Genomic DNA, 19,158 nt, shown 5'->3' on the forward strand with positions numbered 1-19,158 from the left:
TTCAAAGTATCTACACCCAAGTAAGTCATGCAATTTCCATTTTAGGGTTTCTAGAATATGGATTTGATGAAAGCATGTGTAGAAGCATGAAAATTAGGGCTCTTGATTTCTATGCATGATTTGATGAAATAGAAACGTTTTTCACCGATTGAATTGTATGATTTTGGTCTGGAATTGAAGAATTTGCATTTGGGTGGAGAATAGAGGGGTTTAGGCAAGGTTTTAGAAAACTACCGCCGCCACCGCTGAGGGGGGAGTTGCCGCTGAGTGGTGGCCTGGGACAATTTGTTCTCTGAATGTTCTGATCTGTAGGTGACGCTAAGGGGCCCTATTTTGCCCTCAGCGCTAGACTGTGCTGAAATGACATATATTTGATGATTGGCTAACCCTTAATGGTGAATTCTTTGGTCTTTTGAATTGTATTTGATGTAGGAATGGCATCATCATCTTCAAGAAGAGTTAATAGCATGGGAAAACAAGAGGAAAAAGCCAGAAAGATTTTACTCTCCTAGATTCCTTTCCAGGAAGCATGAGCAGCGTAATCTGATTGTCCAAGAAAGACGCTTGTTGATGGAGAGGAAGGCAGTATGAATTCCAGACTTGGCTCCATAGTTTGGTGAGGAGTTAGAAAGTAGAAACTGGGAGAAATTGGCCACATACCCTGCACTCGCCATTATTGCAGTGGTAAAGGAGTTTTATACAAATGCCTTGCCATTAGGGGTGGACATGGAGCATTATGCAAGCTATGTTCGGGGGAAGATCATTAGATATGACCCTGAAACAATCAACAGTTTCCTGGAGACTGAGTGGGTTGGTGAGCAGTGTCAGTATTTGATAATGGGTTGAAACATCGTTATTTTCACCTAGAAACTTGCTTGGACTCATGTGTTTTCAATAAATTGTGTGAAGAAGAGAGTTGAGGTTGATTTTAACAGTTTTCTAACAAATCCCCCTTGTTTTGACAGAGATTGAAGCAATACTGGAAGAAGAAGTGAAAAGCCAAGAAGATGGAGCTCAAAAGGGGTCAAAAAGGCATCAAGAAGGGAGGAAACCCGAAGCCTAGGCGACAGGAACGAAAAATAGCACATCCAAGATTAACGTTGGTCACCCGGGCGATGGCCGCAACGCACGGGCGACGGACGCCCGAAGCTTAGGCATCCAAAACTGGCAGCCAAGCCTCACATGAATCCCAATTCACGCTTGGGCGAGCTTCCTGCGATGCTTGAGCGTGATTTCACGTGGATCGGTCCCTGATTCTGTTTTGATTTGATTCTTTTGGACCAGGTCGCACTTTGGGACGTCTTTGACACTATTTAAAGGACCCTAGGGTTCTAGGTTTTGCATCCCTGGCAGAAGAGAGCATAGCAATACACTCTTATCCAATTATAAATCTTCCATTCTTCTTCTTTTCTTCCATTATTCATAGGTTCCCCATGTCTATAGGAAACTAATTTCCATTTGTTGTTGAGGGAATGATGTAACCTTGTAAACTCTCATGTATTTGAATTGATTCTTAATTTCATACGATTTTTCCATTAAGTGTTAGAGTAATTTTTTTGTTCTTATTGCTTGCTTATGCAATAACATGATTTGTGAGTTGCATGAGTGCCAACAGGTTCCTTTCAATTCATGCCCTAGTTAAATTACTCCTAAGGGTTATATTGCTCAGACATGAGGATATGGGACTTAGTCGTCTTAACCTTTTGATCTTCACATCTTTTTACTAGGAATGCTAGGAATTGTATGAACTGGTAATTAGGAACAGACTTATTTACCGAGACATCGGGTTTAAGTGTTTTAGTGAGGGACGTTAGGATTAATGAATAAAGAAGAATTCTTATATACATGAGAGGGAACTTGGTGAAATCTAAACCCAACAACATATCCATCTCATATCAATCAACCTCCATTCATCTCTATGCTCTTTTGCCACTGATCAATTTTATTTTGCTTTATTTTATTATTTTTGCAATACAACCCATGATCTCTTTTATTTTCAGTCTCAATTAATCTTGTTTTCACATAATTGTTTAGCGTCGAGAGTTCTTTGGGATACGATACTTAGTCTTACCATTTTATATTACTTGTGCGACTTGGTACACTTGCCAATTTGCCCCAACAGTATTCACTGAATCTGCGGGAGTGCTCAGATTATGAGGATATTGAGAGTGTACTTTTTGTACCTGGAGGGCATTTCCACAGGAATCCGAATGGTGTGCCTATCAACATCAAGAGAGTTGACCTAACACCCCTGGCCAAATATTGGATGACATTCACTCACGCTAATGTCCAACCTTGCTTCCATGTTTCAGACATCACAGTTCACAGGATCATGTTCATATATTTCATGTTGAGAGGTATCAATGTGAATATTGGTGAAGTCATTTCGAATGAAATCCAAAGTTGTGCCACTATTGTGAGCAGCAAGGCACCACTAGGTCATCCTTCTTTGATCACACATCTGTGTAGCGAGCTGGAGTGGATATCTCTACTCCACCATTTAAGAGGCCTAGGAAGACCATAGATGCAACATATTACAGGCAATTCTATGGAGGAGATGAGGCTGCCAGACCAGTGCCTCAAAGACGCACCAGGAGAGGAGCAGCCTAGGATGATGCACCTGCACATCATGCAAAGCCTTTCTAGATGAGGGACATGTATATGTCCATGATGGAGGCCAGACTTGAGGCTATTCGTCGAGGGCAGGTAGCCACAGCTGAGATGATTGTGGGGTTGTATGATACACCCCCTGCACACAGGTGGACTATGGATGAGTTCCATAGCGCTATGGCGTGGCCACAGGAGCAGGCACAGTGTAGCGGAGCTGGAGCAGCTGAAGCTCCAATCATGGACGCTGATGAAGAGGATGAGGATTTTGAGGATGCAGAGGCTGAAGAAGATAATGATGACTCTGATGACAACATGGGTTAATATGGCATCTACTGATGGATGCCAATTGCAGTAGAACAGGGTTTTATTTTCTTTTTCCTTTGTAATTTGAACTTTTAGAATAGGTTGAATTCTGTTGAGTACTGTAGGTTTTATTGCACTTGCTTGAACACCTTATCTGATGATGGTTTGACTTGTTGATTGCATGATGAGTGTGCTTGATGATACTTGATGTGGATGATGATTGAGACTGCTTTACATGCTTATATATAGGTGAATTGTTCATAAGCTGTGTGAACAGATGCATGATGAAATTATGATTGTGATTATGATGCTAAGCAGGGTGTATGATTGATATTTGAAGTTGTTGAGTGAGCATAATGTGTGAGGTTTTTGAGCTCCAGAGTGCTTGTTTGATATTTTTGCTATTCACTTGAGATCATGAATAATTTTGCCTGAGTCTTTTTGATTGATTGAATTACATATTTGTGTCACATGATCAAGGCCATTTTTGGAAGCCCTTACTTAGCCAAATTTTTGTCCCAAAGTAAGGAGAACCATGTGTTCTACCCTTTTTGAACCTAAGCCTGAAACACTTTGAAAATCCTGTTGAGAAAAATCTTTACCTTGAGTTAAGTTGAGAATAATTGAATGGTATTGATAAAGGTTCAAGTTTGGGGTTGTTGGGAGAATTAAAAGGCAAAAGAAAAGCATTGAGCTAATGTGTTAAATGAAAAAGCATGAGATAAAAAAGAAAAAAAAAAGAAAAGCATGAAAGATAAGCTCAATGCAAAAAGCAAAAGAAAAAGGGAAAAGTTGGGAATGAGTGAAATTGGTGAAAGAGAGTTGGTACTTGAACTATGAATGTTGAATAACTCTCTTAACTCAAGGATTTTGTGATCTAGAAAAACCAATTTTTCTTGTTAGCCCAACCTCATTATAAGCCTTGAAAAGTCCTTGTGATGGCATTTATGTGTGAGAATGTTGATTGTGATAGATGAAAGGCAACCTTGTTTTATGTGACATGTGGATAGTAGAGGGAAGGAGTGACCCCCTGAGACACTTGAGTGATTGAGTGAAACACTTTGCCTGTAAGGATCTCTGAAATTCATGATTACACGTGTGCTTAGTTAACTGATCATTCATGAAAAATAGCATCTGTTGGAGATTATATGATTATGTGAACAGTATGTGAGCAGAGATCAATTGAAGCATGTGTGCATCTTTATTGGATTCCATTGAAAAGCTGGATTGAGTAATTACTTATTGGGAAAGGATAAGTTTTAATGACTTGGGCCCAAGCCCAATTTCCTTAGTTTAGAATTTCTTTTATACATGTGTAATATGTGTAAGGCATGTGGGACTTTTAGTTGAGAGAACTCCAGAATTAATTCCTTGAAAGTCAAGGCTGAAGAATCCAAGGGATTCCCTCAGCCACCTTCCATTCACATTTCCATTCTAATTCATTTTCCACCAGATTTTCTCATTCCTCCACTATAGCATCCATCTAATCACTTCACTGCTTGGCACGCGTCATTGCTCGCTGCGTCATCAGCCAAGTCCTCAAACGCACGCGTATCATTTTTCCATCGCGCTACTGCCTCAGCACAACATCCATTTCATTTCATACTTCCGCCTTTTCCCTCTCGCGAGATCATTTCCGCCACCAACCCTAGCCTCCTCACGAATCTGCCATGGTAAGTCTTTTTCCACCAAACCACTTCTCAGATTCATCTTCTCATAACCTTTTCTTTCCTTTTATCGATTCTTTTTATCTTTTACCTCCATTCTCACTGATTGAAATCGGTTTCTAGCCCTTTTCACCGATTAAAGCCTCGGTCTCTTCCCTTTCACCGATTCAATCGGTGAATCCTTTCATTACACCGATTAAAATGCCCAACCCTAGCCTTTTCACCGGTCAACCCACAAATCTAGGGTTTACCTTCCGTTTTCTTTCTTCTGCTGCCTCGTTTGTTCGATTCTTAGCTCGATCTGCACCAGATCTACGGTTCCTCGCCGAAGTGGACCGCATCAAGTTTGGAATGTGTTGAACCATTTTGATGATAGGTGGAAGGCTAAGTTGTAATTTGTTTGTTTGAGGACAAGCAAAGTTCTAAGTTTGGGGTTGTGATAACGGTCTAAAAACCGTTATTTTTATACTTGAAATTGATATCAAAACACATCCCTTATGACTTAGAATGAGCTTAAAATCATGCAAAACACTTTAGTTAGGTTACAAAAGAGTAAAAGGTGGTTTTAGGGATATTATGTTTGGTTTTACATTGTTTTGACAAGATTTAATGAGAATTGGATGATGGAAAGTGAAGTAGGAAGAAGTTGGAGTTAAGAAGAGATGAAAAAAGGTGCAAAAGAAGAATCGCAGCTATCACTCAACGCCAATTTCAGCACTGAGCGCTAGCCTTAGAGGAGAAGCCACTGTCTGACGCTTAAGTGCCAATGCTGAGGGGAAAATGAAGTATCGCGCCTACCGCTGAGCGCCAGAATCCACCGTTAAGCGGTGGCCTTCTCAGAGTCAGCATTGTTTAATGCTTGGGCGTGAATGTTGAGCGTCCAATTGAGTGTCGCACCTACCGCTAAGCGGTGAAACCAGCACTGAGTGGTGTACTTATGGGCCTGGGCCAAAAATATTATGTTATTTTTTTTAATTATAAATAGACCCAAAACGACCCTTAGGGGAATCTTTTAGCAGAAAGAGACGTCAGAACACTTCCTACACTCCTTGGAGGCGGCTTTTGGATGCAGGAGCTCCAATATACCAAATCTAGGGTTTATCTTTTCATTCTTTTCATTCAATTCATATAGTTTCACCATGAATATGGTGAACTAAGCCCTTTGTTGTTGGGGAATGATGTAATCCTTTTGAAACTCTCTTATATCAAAATTCTTATTTTATTCACATACTTGTATTATCAATAGTTTGGGTTTTCTTCTCTGTACTTTAAAGCTTGCATTGTTTAACTCATTCAGTGTCATGATCTTTGATTTTGTCGATACGGAGACGTATAGGGAAACCTAGAACTGAGAAGAATTCTCTTGATTATGAAATATTGCCTAGAGATAGGAATAAGACGGTCAATTACTTTAAGCTTCTGTCACTAATGCATTAGTAATTACTAGGGAGACTAGAGATAGTAAACTAGTAACTATGGTAATAGGATCTTTTCGCCGAGAGATTGGGTTTAGAGTAAATTAGAAAGTTGCATGAACATTGATAATAAAGTTGAATTTAATAAGAATAGTAGATATAGGAGGGTGGATTAGGATAAAACCGTATACCCCAACAACCTCATTCATTCATATCTTTATTTGCCAATTGATCAAGTTTTGCATTTGCATGTTTATTTTAGATTTTGCATTCAAAACCCTAAATTCAATTTTTACTCAAGTCTTATGAAATCAATTCACATGAATGTCTAGGTCTAAGAGTCCCTTGGAAAACGATATTTGGACTTACCGTCTATTTATTACTTGATACAATCTGGTACACTTGGCAAGGTGTTAACAAGTTTTTGGCGTCGTTGCCAGGGACTCATTGGTTTAACTTTTCTAGTAGTGTGAATTTGATTGAATTTGACTTGATTTTTGTTTTTGTTTTTGTTTTAGTTTTTTTTTTATATAAAAGTGTTTTTTAGGGTTTTTGTTTCTTGTGTATGGAGGAGGCAATTCACACTAGAAGCAAGAAAAATCAACCTCTTCTTGAAGGATTGAGTGACAGGAGGAGGCAATGCTAAGTTATGGCTAAATTCTTTCCCAGAAGGAAGCTTTACTACGTAGGAGACTGTGGCATCCAAATTTCTGAATAAATACTTTCCACAGTCAAAAGTGAACCAAGGAAAGTTGGAGATTTCTTTCTTCAAACAGGATATGCAGGAAACCCTAGAGCAGGTATGAGAAAGATTTAAAGGATTCAAAAAACAATTAAAACTTTCACTATTATCATCATTCAGATAACTTATTTTAATCATCTTAAATAATATTAATTTGTCGAGGGTTTTTTCAACCTCCACAAAATAACTCTCACTAAATAACAATTTTTTTTTATAATGAACTTACTAAATACAACAAAATAACCCATAAACACCAATTAAAGTATAAGAAATTTACACTAGGACTTTTATGCACTATCTAAGACAATATTTTAAGTAAGGTTAGATTGAACATTTTGACAACATCAATTTTTTCATTTTGAAAAATAGTATTGTTTATTTGATTCCAAATACACCATATAATTGCCACTCACATTCATTGTCATACTTAATTGCATTTTCTATATTTATATTTAGGTGTTCAAACTAACTCAAGTGCAAAGTTGCTATTGTAATGTATAGATGATAATCCCACATTTTTCATATGTGTGCAGTTACCTTACATGCAAAAATGAGTGACTAAACATTTTTATATTAATTCTACGCATCAAACATGTTTTTGTACTCATTTCATCATCCTTTTTGTTGCCACTTTATTAATAATTATTTTTATCAACAAAGAAAATTATAAATTTATACAAAATTGTTGCTTTCAACATAATACATGACATATATGAAGCCTAACAATAAACCAGCACCTCCTTTAACTGTATTCTATAAAATCCCAGCTAAAAATTGAAATGTTTCCCCTGCTTTTTTACAAGCTAAAAAGTACCCCAACATTGTCACTTTATTAATTCTCACTCACCGTACAAAACGTTGGGCTAGGCAAAGCTTTAATTTTCCAAAATAGGCCAAACAATCCACTTTCCTACCTTATATCTCCATTTTGGACAATATTATATGTTGATTTCACACTATAAACTTGCTATCTTCTCCCTTCGAAAACCATTTATTCTCCATCTCTTTACATGGACTATTCCTTTTTTCTATCATGTGCATCATTGTAGTGACCATAGGTTTCTTTTTCTTTTTCTTTCTATTCAGACCACTTTTCTCTCCATAGGAAATTTCATATTCATTAGAAGCAGCCTTATTTTGAGAATCTTGGTCCAAACCCATGGATTATGAATTCAACACCAACGACTCGATGAAAAGACTTGAAGTTGGACAATTTAAGGTAGTGCGCAAGACATTTTGTTAACGTCCACCGCACTTCAAAGAAAACGCTACTAATATTCACGATGCAAGGACCACAACAAGAAAAAGCAATGACGAACTTTTAACAATTCGCACTTGAGTCTAATATTGGTAATACTTTTTGTTTATTTATTCATGTTCAAAGTTATTTTTTTATTAATTTAATTAAGTTCTAAGTTTTTCATAAATTAATAATTTTCAATTGAATTATTTTATTAATATTTGTTCTATTTGTACTCAAAATTTTATATATTTCAATTGAGTTAGTGTCATTAATTATTTGTTTTCTTGTTATTTGGGTGACAAATATTATCTTGTCTTGTGATTATTCAATAAGTTAATCTAACATTATTCATTTTCAATATTTAAGATATTTATATAGGTTGAGGATCAAGAGAAAAAAGGATCATATTTATAGATTTCGAAATAAAGCTAAAGAGGTGCAAAAGTATTTCTTAGAGGCCTTTAAAAAGGAAAAAAATGATCACATTTTTATTTGACACTATTATTGTTTGAATGTGCACAGGTCACGCAATTGCTAGTAATTCTTCTTCAACAGTCTCTTGTGATTCTCTTGTGTTCATTGCACAAGAAACCTCATACTTATTGTGTACAAATAATTTCATTTTACTAAGTTTCATACTAGGTACTCATTTCAATGTACATTTACCTTTTAAAGAATGATTAAAATTTATTCAAGGTTGTAAGGAACACATATCACTTCTAGAAAGAAGTTATAGTTCATTGCACCAATTAGTTAATCTTTCATACTATTGAAATATAATTATACAATTTATGATACTTTATGAATTTAACTTATAGTGCTTGTGTCAACTCGAGAGCTTTGAGTGCGAATATTATTCACAAACATTGTTGACTCATGAAATTTAGTAACGTGAACATTTTATAACTAACATCTTAAGTATTTATTATTATAGATTGACTTAAGCTATTCACTGTGTATATATTTGGTAACATATTTTCAATGGAGCAAAAGGTCCTAAGATGTTTCGGAGTATTGAGGTTAAGTATTATTTGATGTGTAAATAATAGGAAGAATAATGATTATTTTGTACCTTGTATATATTTCTACATAGTATTCTATGATTGAACTTTATGCAGGTTTGTATGTGGTAAGTAGCACATATAGACTAGTACTAAAAAAAAGTGTCACCTTTTATATCGGTTAATGGTAAAATAGGTATAAAAAGTGACCTTTTATGCAGGTTGTAACACTAATCGATATAAAAAGTTATGTCCTTTATATCAGTTGGGGGTCTGAACCAGTTTAAAAAGTCAAACTTTTTATACCAATTAGCGTTCCAATAATTATAAAAACTCTGAATCATATATAAATTTATCTCTCACTTAACAAACTTTTTATATTGGTTTTAGAACTGGTATACTAATAGACCTTTTATATCAGTTTTGGAATAGTTATAAGAAGTAGACATTTTATATTGGTTCTAGAATTACTATAAAAAGTCAAATATTTTTTATACCTCATGTTTTTATATTGGTTTACAAATTAATATATAAAACCTACTTTTTTTTGCAATAGTATGATGTTGCATCAAGATCAATAATTGATTTCTTTTGTGCGATATTATTTAAATGTTTTGAATCTATAGTGTTAGAATAAAGAATCTTGTTTCTCAACACCAAGAGGGGGTGAATTGGTGATTTTATAAAAGCATGCACTTTTCAAATCTTTTTGTATGATCTTTAAAACTTTCTTGGGTTGTGAGTAAAATGCGTATACAATGAAATATAAAGAGATAGAGAAAGAAGAGCAAACACATTTTTTATGCTGGTTCAGCCTTAATGCCTACATTCAGTCACCCTTCCAAACATCCTTAGATTGAAGGATATTTCACTATAATGATTGGCGAATTACACCAAAGGTTTTACAATGAACACACTCTCACAATGTAAACACCTTTCCTACTCAAACAATCGAATATAGACACAAAAACACCTACACACAGTATTGAGATTGTTGTTAGGGGGAACACTAGTTTAGCTTAACCCATAATCTTAGAGTTTCTGGTTTTTGATGATGACAACACAAATTCATAACACCCATGTATTATGTGTTACATGTTCTAGGCTTTCATGTTATATGATTATATTGGAACATGATTTTGATGTTGTTGTGTTGTTCATTGTATTTCATTGTGCTATATATGTGATTTCATACTTGAATGCATGACACATGTTTTTGAAAAAGAAAAACCACATGCGTTATGTTGAACTTTAAATTGTGTGGCAAAACAATAGTTTTAAGTTGACTTCATTATGGGGTGAGTCGACTAAAACTCGTGTTGTCATTGAAAGTCTGATCTATATACATATTGAGGTGTCTACTATAAGATCAAGATCTACAATCTGCTGGAAGGGTGTTGGGTTGTTGACATTGAGGGGTTTCTCAATGGGGTTGAGATAGCAGAGGAGGGGATTCTTGCTGCTGGTCTCGTTATTTGCAATTGCTTCCTGTGGTTGGAAGGACACTAGATGTGGGCAAGTTGGCCGAACCAGTATAAAAAGAAATGTTTGATTTCTCTGATCCCTACACTTTAATTTTTAGTCGACTTTGTTCTGTGCTAAATCAACTTTATTTCCGCTGCATTAGAAAATCTTTTTCCTTGTGTTTCAAGAAAGTTTTAAAGGCATCATCTTTTGCTATAAAGATTTTAAAAGAACATTGTTTTTAAGTTTCACCAATTCACCCTCCTCTTGGTGTAAGAAACTAAGTCATTCTATTTTAACAATTGACACCAGAGCTGGTTTTCATAAGATATTTGAAAAAGAAGTCAATTACTATTTTTCTTTTGGTCGACTGATCCTGAAAAATGGCTTTTAGTTCTCAGACCTTTGGTGAAGGTGCTTCAACAAATAGACCACCTATATTTTTTGGAGAAAATTATTCATTTTGGAAAATAAGGATGCAAATCTTTCTTGAATCCGTGGACAAAGGTGTTTGGGATGCAACCATAAACGGTCCATATGAGCCCACTCATGTTTTGAATGGAAAAGTAGTTTTGAAAAAAAAAATTTGAGTAGACTCAAGATGAGAACCGCAAAGCTTAATATGATGTTAAAGCTAGAAATGTAATTCAATCAGCACTAATAATGGATGAATTTTTCAGGATATCGCAATGCAAGACAACCAAAGAAATGTGGGAAGTCCTTGAGGTTACACACGAAGGAACATATGAAGTATAGAGTACTAGAAAGAATTCAATCATACAAGAATATGAGTTATTCAGAATGAAGGCAGGGGAGACTATGTATGAAGTGCAGAAACGATTCACACACATAGTCAACCACCTTATGGTTCTTGGAAAAGTATTCGACAAGAAAAAGATCAACATTAAAATCTTGAAAAGCCTCAACAAAAGTTGGCAGCCAAAAGTCACTACTATATCTGAGTCAAGACCTGACCAACATGAACATGGCAACCTTGTTTGGTAAATTCAGAGAACATGAGTTAGAGCTTGGAAGGTTGAAATCAATTGCTCTAAAAGCCACAAGCAAGAAAGCTTCAAAGAATGTGGAACCTGAAGCTGAATCAGAAATAAAACTGGATGACAAAGATTTGATGAGCATGGTGGTAAGGAAATTTAATCACATTATGAAAAACAAAAGTTCCATTACTGACTATGCAGGTCGTAGAAAAGGAAAGAAAAGTGCAAGAACGATTATTGTCCAATGCTACGAATATGGAAGAGAAAGACACATCAAACCAGATTGTCTACACCTGAAGATCAAACAAAAAGGAAGCAAGAAATTTCCACAGGACAAAGGAAGGAAACAAAAGAGTGCATACATTGCTTGGGAGAATAGTGATTCTGATTCTTCAATTGATGAAGACTGCAATATTGAAGAAGAATTAAATATTTGCTTCATGGTTGGCTCTGCATTGAATGATTATGATAGTGATGAGGAATTTTAAAATGAGCATATAGAAGTAAAGTATGACTTAGTGCTAGATGAGTTTCAGGAAATTCACGCAGAGGCAATGCAACTTCAATATAAGGTAAATCGACTAACCTTTGACAGAAGAGAATATGAACATAGAATAAATAATCTGGTAGAGGATAATGAAAAATTGAAAAAGGAATTAGACAATGCCTTGGAGTATGCAAAAAGAGTTAAGACTGAAACAAAGATAGTGGAAAAAGAATGTGATAAATGCCCTGTACACATTGAAAAAATTGATTACTTAACTTGCACATTAGCTTAGTTCACTCAGGGTAAATATAACTTAGATGTTGCTCTAAGATCTTCTGGTATAGCTGTATATAGACAAGGAATTGGATATAAAGCTGAAAATAATAAGTCTAATCCAAAGAAATTTGTTGGTCTTAGTAAACCTGCTACTCATGCATGCTTCTACTGTAACAATATTGGTCATAATGTGAGAAATTGTTACTATAGAAAAGTTGGTGTTCCAAAAGGGAAGTACAAGTGGATCCCTAAGTAGCAATTCTCTGCAACTAACATGATAGGACCTAAATTCAAATGGGTAGTAGCATCAAAAGCATTTAACTGTTTTGCAGGGTAGTAGTTGTTAATGAAACAGTATTCAGCTCAAGGATGTTCTACTGTGATGGAATCAAAACTTCTGGAGTTTACGCAAGTGGTAACTGTTATTACTTCATATGCGTATCGCATTCGACTAAGTCTGTTATGTTTTGAAATTTTGTTAATGCTTGACATAATTGTCTAACGATCATATTTTTAATTTGGTTGACCAAGCATTAAATTTAAATTGACAGCATTAATTGCGAATTCAATTAATTGCATTGACTGGTGCTAATTGCTATAACTGTCTTGTTATATTCAACTGCATTAGTAGCTAAATCGACTAAAATGCGTCAGAATTGTGATTTTCTATAAATTTATGCGAATTTGATTTCTGTAAGAAGTTTTGCGATTCTAACGATTTTGTGATATCTTTCAGATAAGTGTTGTCTTACAGAAAGTGAAAAAGCTCCAAGAATCAAAGAAGAGACTATGATCATCTACTTGTAATTTCTTGAAGAGCAAGATTGTTGTGCATTGAAAGTTTGATCTATCTACACATTGAGGTGTCTATTGCAAGATCAGGATCTACAATTTTCTGAAGATTGGATTTTTTTTTCCCTATTGTGATTACAAGAAGAGTGTACTGTGTTCTTAACTTTGGGGAGTTTCTCAAAGGGGTTGAGACAGCAGAAGAAGGGATTATTGTTGTTGGTCTTGTTATTTGCAGTTGCTTCCCGTGGTTGGAAGGACACTGGATGTAGGCAGGTTGGCCGAACCAGTATAAAAAGCAGTGTTTGATTTCTCTAATCTATACACTTTTATTTTTAGTCGACTCTGCTTTATGCTAAATCGACTTTATTTCCACTAAATTAGAAAATATTTTTCCCTTTGTTTCAAGAAAGTTTTAAAGGCATCACCTTTTGCGAAAAAGATTTTAAAAGAACATTGTTTTTAAGTTTCACAAATTCACCCCCCCGCCCCCTCTTGTTGTAAGAAACTGAGTCATTCTATTTTAACACACAGAACCACACGTTCTTGTTGCAGAATCCCTTTGAAAAACACCTCTTAAAGTCCAATAGCTCCTCACTTTTCTTCCTGTCACGCACGAACAGGGAAACGACACAATCAACAAGTGTAGAAACATTTTTTATAACAGCAAATACACCTCAGTAATGCGAATAGGATCAGCCACTCAAGCTCTCAAATCTCCTCTCAAGAATCCTTTAAGGTTCTTCAAAAATCTTTGCGTCTTGATTCTTGGAGGGTATGTGCAATTCGTAAAGCTTTCTCAGATCAAAACTGTTAGATATGAAATTGTAAAAATGATCAAAAGTTTTTGAATTACAAAACAATGCATCAATTTATAGTTTTCATCATATCAGACGCAAAGTAATCGATTACGTTAGTAATGTAATCGGTTACATAAAAAATATGTAATAATGTTATGACTAACTCAACTCTTAATTAAATGCATAATTATTGTAATCGATTTGTAGTTAATGCTAGTCAAATATATTTAAAAATATGACCGTTAAAGCAGTTATGACTAAGTTGAAAACAATTTTCAAAAGATAACATTACATAAAACGTGTAATCGCTTAAGCTGAACACTTAGATTTTGAAAAAATTTTCCTACAATAAACTCATCACAACACATTTGAAAATGATACATGCAAAGACATGAGTTTCAATCTATTTAACAACTGATGTAATTGATTTAAACTTTTTTTATACCATAATTCAAAACATAAATTGTCTCATGAACTTAATTGATTATAACAATACTGTAATCGATTATTTCATACAGTTTATTTTTATGTTTATAGTTTTCGTCATTTAAAAACAACAATACAAAGATATAATCACATTATAAAATTAGTAGTATACAAAATCAATTGTAGTTGATTAACATATGCATTTATCAGAATAAGCAAATACATATCCACATCTATATTTCATCATGCAAAAACACATATATGGTGTGACATGACAACATATTGTCATCATAAAAAAAACCAACACAATAAAGATTGAGTTCAACATTCACATTTCTTCCTATCAACATTTAGAAGTAAATTTAAATCCTATATCCTAAAGACATTTTTGTGGCTTAGAAAACAAACGAATGAGGAAATTAATAACTTATTTCAATTAAGATTTAAATTAAGAATAGTTTCCACGTTCACACTGTGATTTCAGAAATTCTTCCTAGATTCCAAATGCAGAATAATTTCATGAAAATGATATTTTTACACCCGTAAGAAATACTCCCACTAGATAACCCACTTTAAATATACAATATGTATATAAAATTATAAAGTTAAAAAAATAAAATAAATATAATTAAAATATTATTAATTTTAATTGCTAAGTGGAATCTTTTTCTTTGATGGTGTGAAATTTCTGGACTGTTTCCAAATTACGGTGGCTTCTTGACGTAGACCATAAAAGTCCGTCAACGAAACCAGTTTTATATAGAGCATCCATCAACACACCACAAAACGTAACGTTTTAGCTTGCATTGTTTGCATGATTGAACATGGCTTCCTCAATCTTACTCTTTCTCTTCCTACAATTCTTCTCTCTGCCCACTTCACATTCTGCATTTTCATCACTCACCACGGACTCATCCCTCTCGGTAGAGAAACCCGACGACGTTATTCTCTCCCCAAACGGCGTTTTCTCCGCCGGCTTTGTTGCCGCCGGTGAAAATGCCTACTCCTTCGCCGTATACTTCACACAAAACCGTTCCCACAACCACCCCACAATCGTGTGGATGGCGAACCGGGAGAACCTCGTCAACGGAAAACGTTCCAAACTCTCTCTCTCACGAACCGGTAACCTTGTCTTGGATGATGCTGCTCAACGAACGGTGTGGTCTTCGAACACTGCTTCGTTGGCTTCACCACTGTTGCATCTCAGAGACGATGGCAATCTCGTCTTGCGTGACCTCCAAGAAACCGTTCTGTGGCAAAGCTTTGATTGTCCCACCGATACTCTTCTTCCGGGACAACCCCTCACCAGACGCACGCAACTCGTGTCTGCAAGAAGCGACACTAACCAGTCCTCCGGTTTCTACAAGCTCTTCTTCGACGATGACAATGTTCTTCGTCTTCTTTTCGATGGCCCTGATGTTTCCAGCATTTACTGGCCATATCCATGGTTGGTGAGTTGGGACGCTGGAAGGTCTACTTACAATAGCAGTAGATTGGCAGTGTTGGACTCACTCGGAAGATTCATTTCAACTGATAGTTTTACTTTCATTACATCTGATTATGGCGCTATGAAGCATAGAAGATTGAAACTTGATTCTGATGGTAACCTTAGAGTGTATACACTGCATGATGAATGGTTTGTTTCGTGGCAAGCGAGAGATGACCCTTGCAATATCCACGGGATTTGTGGACCTAACAGTGCGTGCAGTTATGATCATGAGCATGGAAGGAAGTGCTCGTGTCTTCCGGGACATAGAATCAAGAACCATAGCGATTGGTCTTATGGCTGTGAACCTGTGTTCGTTTTGTCTTGCAACAGAAGTGAGTCTACCTTCTTGGAGTTGCTGGGTGTTGAGATTTATGGTTATGATGCTAACTTTTCTGAAGGTAATAGCTATAGTCATTGTGAGAATCTGTGCTTAGCAGACTGTAACTGTAAGGGGTTTCAGTACTCATACAATGACGGCAAAAACTATTACAATTGTTACATCAAGATGCAATTGCTTAACGGGCGCCGATCACCGAGTTTCAGAGGAACAGTATACATGAAAGTGCCTAAAAATCATAGCCTTTTCAGGGAAGAATCGTTTCGTTCAAATGAGCATGTTTGTGTTGTTCAACTTCCCAGGGTGTATGACAAATATCATGTAAAAAAGATTGTGAGGTTTTTTCTTTGGGTGGCCATTGTAATTGGTGCTATTGAATCGGTTTGCGTTTTTGTCGTGTGGGTTTTCATAGTTAAGACACGCCGAAAGTCTCGTGCAGATGAACACGATTACCATCCTTTGACCGATAGATTCAGAAAATATAGTTATTCAGAGTTGAAGAAGGCGACAAAGGGGTTCAGTGAAGAGATCGGAAGGGGGGCGGGAGGGGTTGTGTACAAAGGTATTTTATCAGATGAAAGACATGCAGCAATTAAGAGACTGAATGAAGCTGAACAAGGAGAAGGAGAATTCCTTGCAGAAGTGAGCATCATTGGAAGGCTTAACCACATGAACTTGATTCAAATGTGGGGATATTGTGTTGAGGGAAAGCATAGATTGTTGGTGTATGAATATATGGAGAATGGTTCTTTGGCACAAAATCTCTCATCCAACACTCTTGATTGGAGTAAGAGATACAACATTGCCCTTGGAACTGCAAGAGTTCTTGCATATCTTCATGAAGAATGCTTGGAGTGGATTTTGCACTGTGATATAAAGCCACAGAACATACTTCTTGACGCTAATTATCAACCCAAGGTAGCAGATTTTGGGCTGTCCAAGCTACAAAACAGGAACAACTTGAACAATTCAAGTTTTTCAATGATAAGAGGAACACGAGGGTACATGGCACCTGAGTGGGTTCTGAATTTAGCAATCACCTCGAAGGTTGATGTTTACAGCTATGGAATTGTTCTATTGGAGATGATAACAGGGAAGAACCCAACAACGAGTGTTCAAAACATTGATGGAGAAGAGTCGTACAATGGAAGGGTGGTGGCATGGGTGAGAGAGAAAAAGAGTGGAAGATCTTGGCTAGAGCATATCATTGATCCTGCAATCCAAACAAACTATGATGAATCTAAGATGGAGCTTTTAGTCAAAGTGGCTTTGGACTGTGTTGAGGAAGACAAAGATATAAGGCCAACCATGAGCCAAGTCGTGGAAATGCTTCAAAGTGTTCCTCAGTAACATTACTATGTTTCTTTCTATCTCTATCTCTGTAGCAGTTCTTGTTTTTTATCTTTCATGCTTGTCTGCCCAAGCTCACTACTGATTCCAAGGTTCCTTAATTTAGCAAAAACTTTGTTAATTATTTTAAAGTTTTATGATTATAACATTTCCTAATGAAATGGATTGTGCTGAAAATTTCTTAACAATATTAACTATTAATCAAACATTGTAACGACCGAAATCACTTTATTAATGAATAATATTTAGTATGTGTAAATTAATATCAAGTATTTTATAATATTCTAAAATTTCAAGATTAAAATAAAAATGTTGTTGAAGCTTATTAGTCTTTTAGCTATAGAAGAGCTTTTGTAGTCTTATATGGATGTCAAGAAAAAAAAAAAAAAAACTTATAACTTAGAGCTATAGGGTATAAATTTAATTATATATCTGAGTTTGATAAAATTTGAGAGAGTATCCTAAACTTTACACAAAGTTTGATATTTTACATTGATTAACTACGTATTTTATCCTTGCNAACNTGGTTCAGGAGAGGTTAGTCTTTCTCATCCCACCATAACATTAGAATGTGCATTCAGAAGGAAGGGTGGTGATTATATTTCTTATCGAAGTTGCCTATCGTTCAAAAATAGTGTAAATACTTGTTTGCATACAACATTAGTTGAAAGGAATCTTTTTGTCTATATTTTTTTTATGAGAATTCTAAAGATTTTGATAAATTTGAAAAAATTTATATATTTTTTAGTTTATATGTTAAGTCTTAAATCAGCAACTATACAACTTGAAATTTCGTTTTCAAATAAGAACAAAGTAGACTTTGTGGGCTTGGGAAATTTGTGGCAAAACAATATATATATATATATATATATATATATATATATATATATATAAAAGGACTTATTTTCTCACTCTTTTGTAATAGATTGATTATCTGATTATTCTTCTGCATTTGTCAATGTACAGATCTCTAACATGACAATAGAAGCTGGGCTATATTATAGAATACAAATGTTGGTTTTGTTTTTATGTTAGTGTAGTTTCTTCTTACTTTATGATCAAGGAAACAAATGATGATGTGTTAATTATTATCGGAGTTATAAAGTATGATAGCGGTGGCATTCACTTATTCATCATATTTGGTAGGTTACACTGATTTGGGTCTATTCTATTGGTGGTTGCAAGTGATAATAGGATCATTTGGACTTGTACTAGTTGTACGGATGGCAAAAAAATCTGTAGGCATGGGTATCCACGGGTAAAAGCCGCGGTGAATAGTTAATATCCGCAGATATTTACTATCTGCGAGTAACGGGTAGTGGGTATTTTAATATCCGCTTCTAAATGGGTCGGGTACGGGTACCCGCAAAAAATAAATAAATAAATTAATTTATATATTTTGTAATTAAATTTAATTAAAAATAAAATAAAATTATATTTTATTAGATTAAAATTAATTAAAATTAAATTTTAATTTATATTTAATTTAATTTATATTATATATATATATATATATATATTTTGTAATTTTATTTAAATTTTATTTTAAAAAATATAAAATATTTTGTTTTTGCGGATATCTGCGGGTACCCGCAGATTTTTAAAATACCTGCGAGTATTTTTTAAGCGGGTACCCGGTGGGTAGTGGGTCGGGTGGCGGGTACATTTTTATCCAGCAGGTTGGGTTGCGGGTAGGCACTATCTGTGCCCGACCCGACCCGTTGCCATCCCTAAGTAGTTGTGCACATAATTACTTCACTG

At 35.3% G+C, this 19,158-nt stretch overlaps 1 protein-coding gene across 1 annotated transcript; it reads left to right on the forward strand.

Moving 5' to 3' along the window:
• Positions 1–14,950: 14,950 nt before the first annotated feature.
• On the forward strand, positions 14,951–17,410 carry LOC106758302 (putative receptor protein kinase ZmPK1). Its single transcript, XM_014641238.2, has one exon. The coding sequence runs from the start codon at positions 15,046–15,048 to the stop codon at positions 17,395–17,397; it is 2,352 nt and encodes a 783-aa protein (XP_014496724.1). The 5' UTR covers positions 14,951–15,045; the 3' UTR covers positions 17,398–17,410.
• Positions 17,411–19,158: the final 1,748 nt, after the last annotated feature.

Source organism: Vigna radiata, chromosome 4 (assembly GCF_000741045.1).
Source record: "Vigna radiata var. radiata cultivar VC1973A chromosome 4, Vradiata_ver6, whole genome shotgun sequence".
NCBI lineage: Eukaryota > Viridiplantae > Streptophyta > Magnoliopsida > Fabales > Fabaceae > Vigna > Vigna radiata.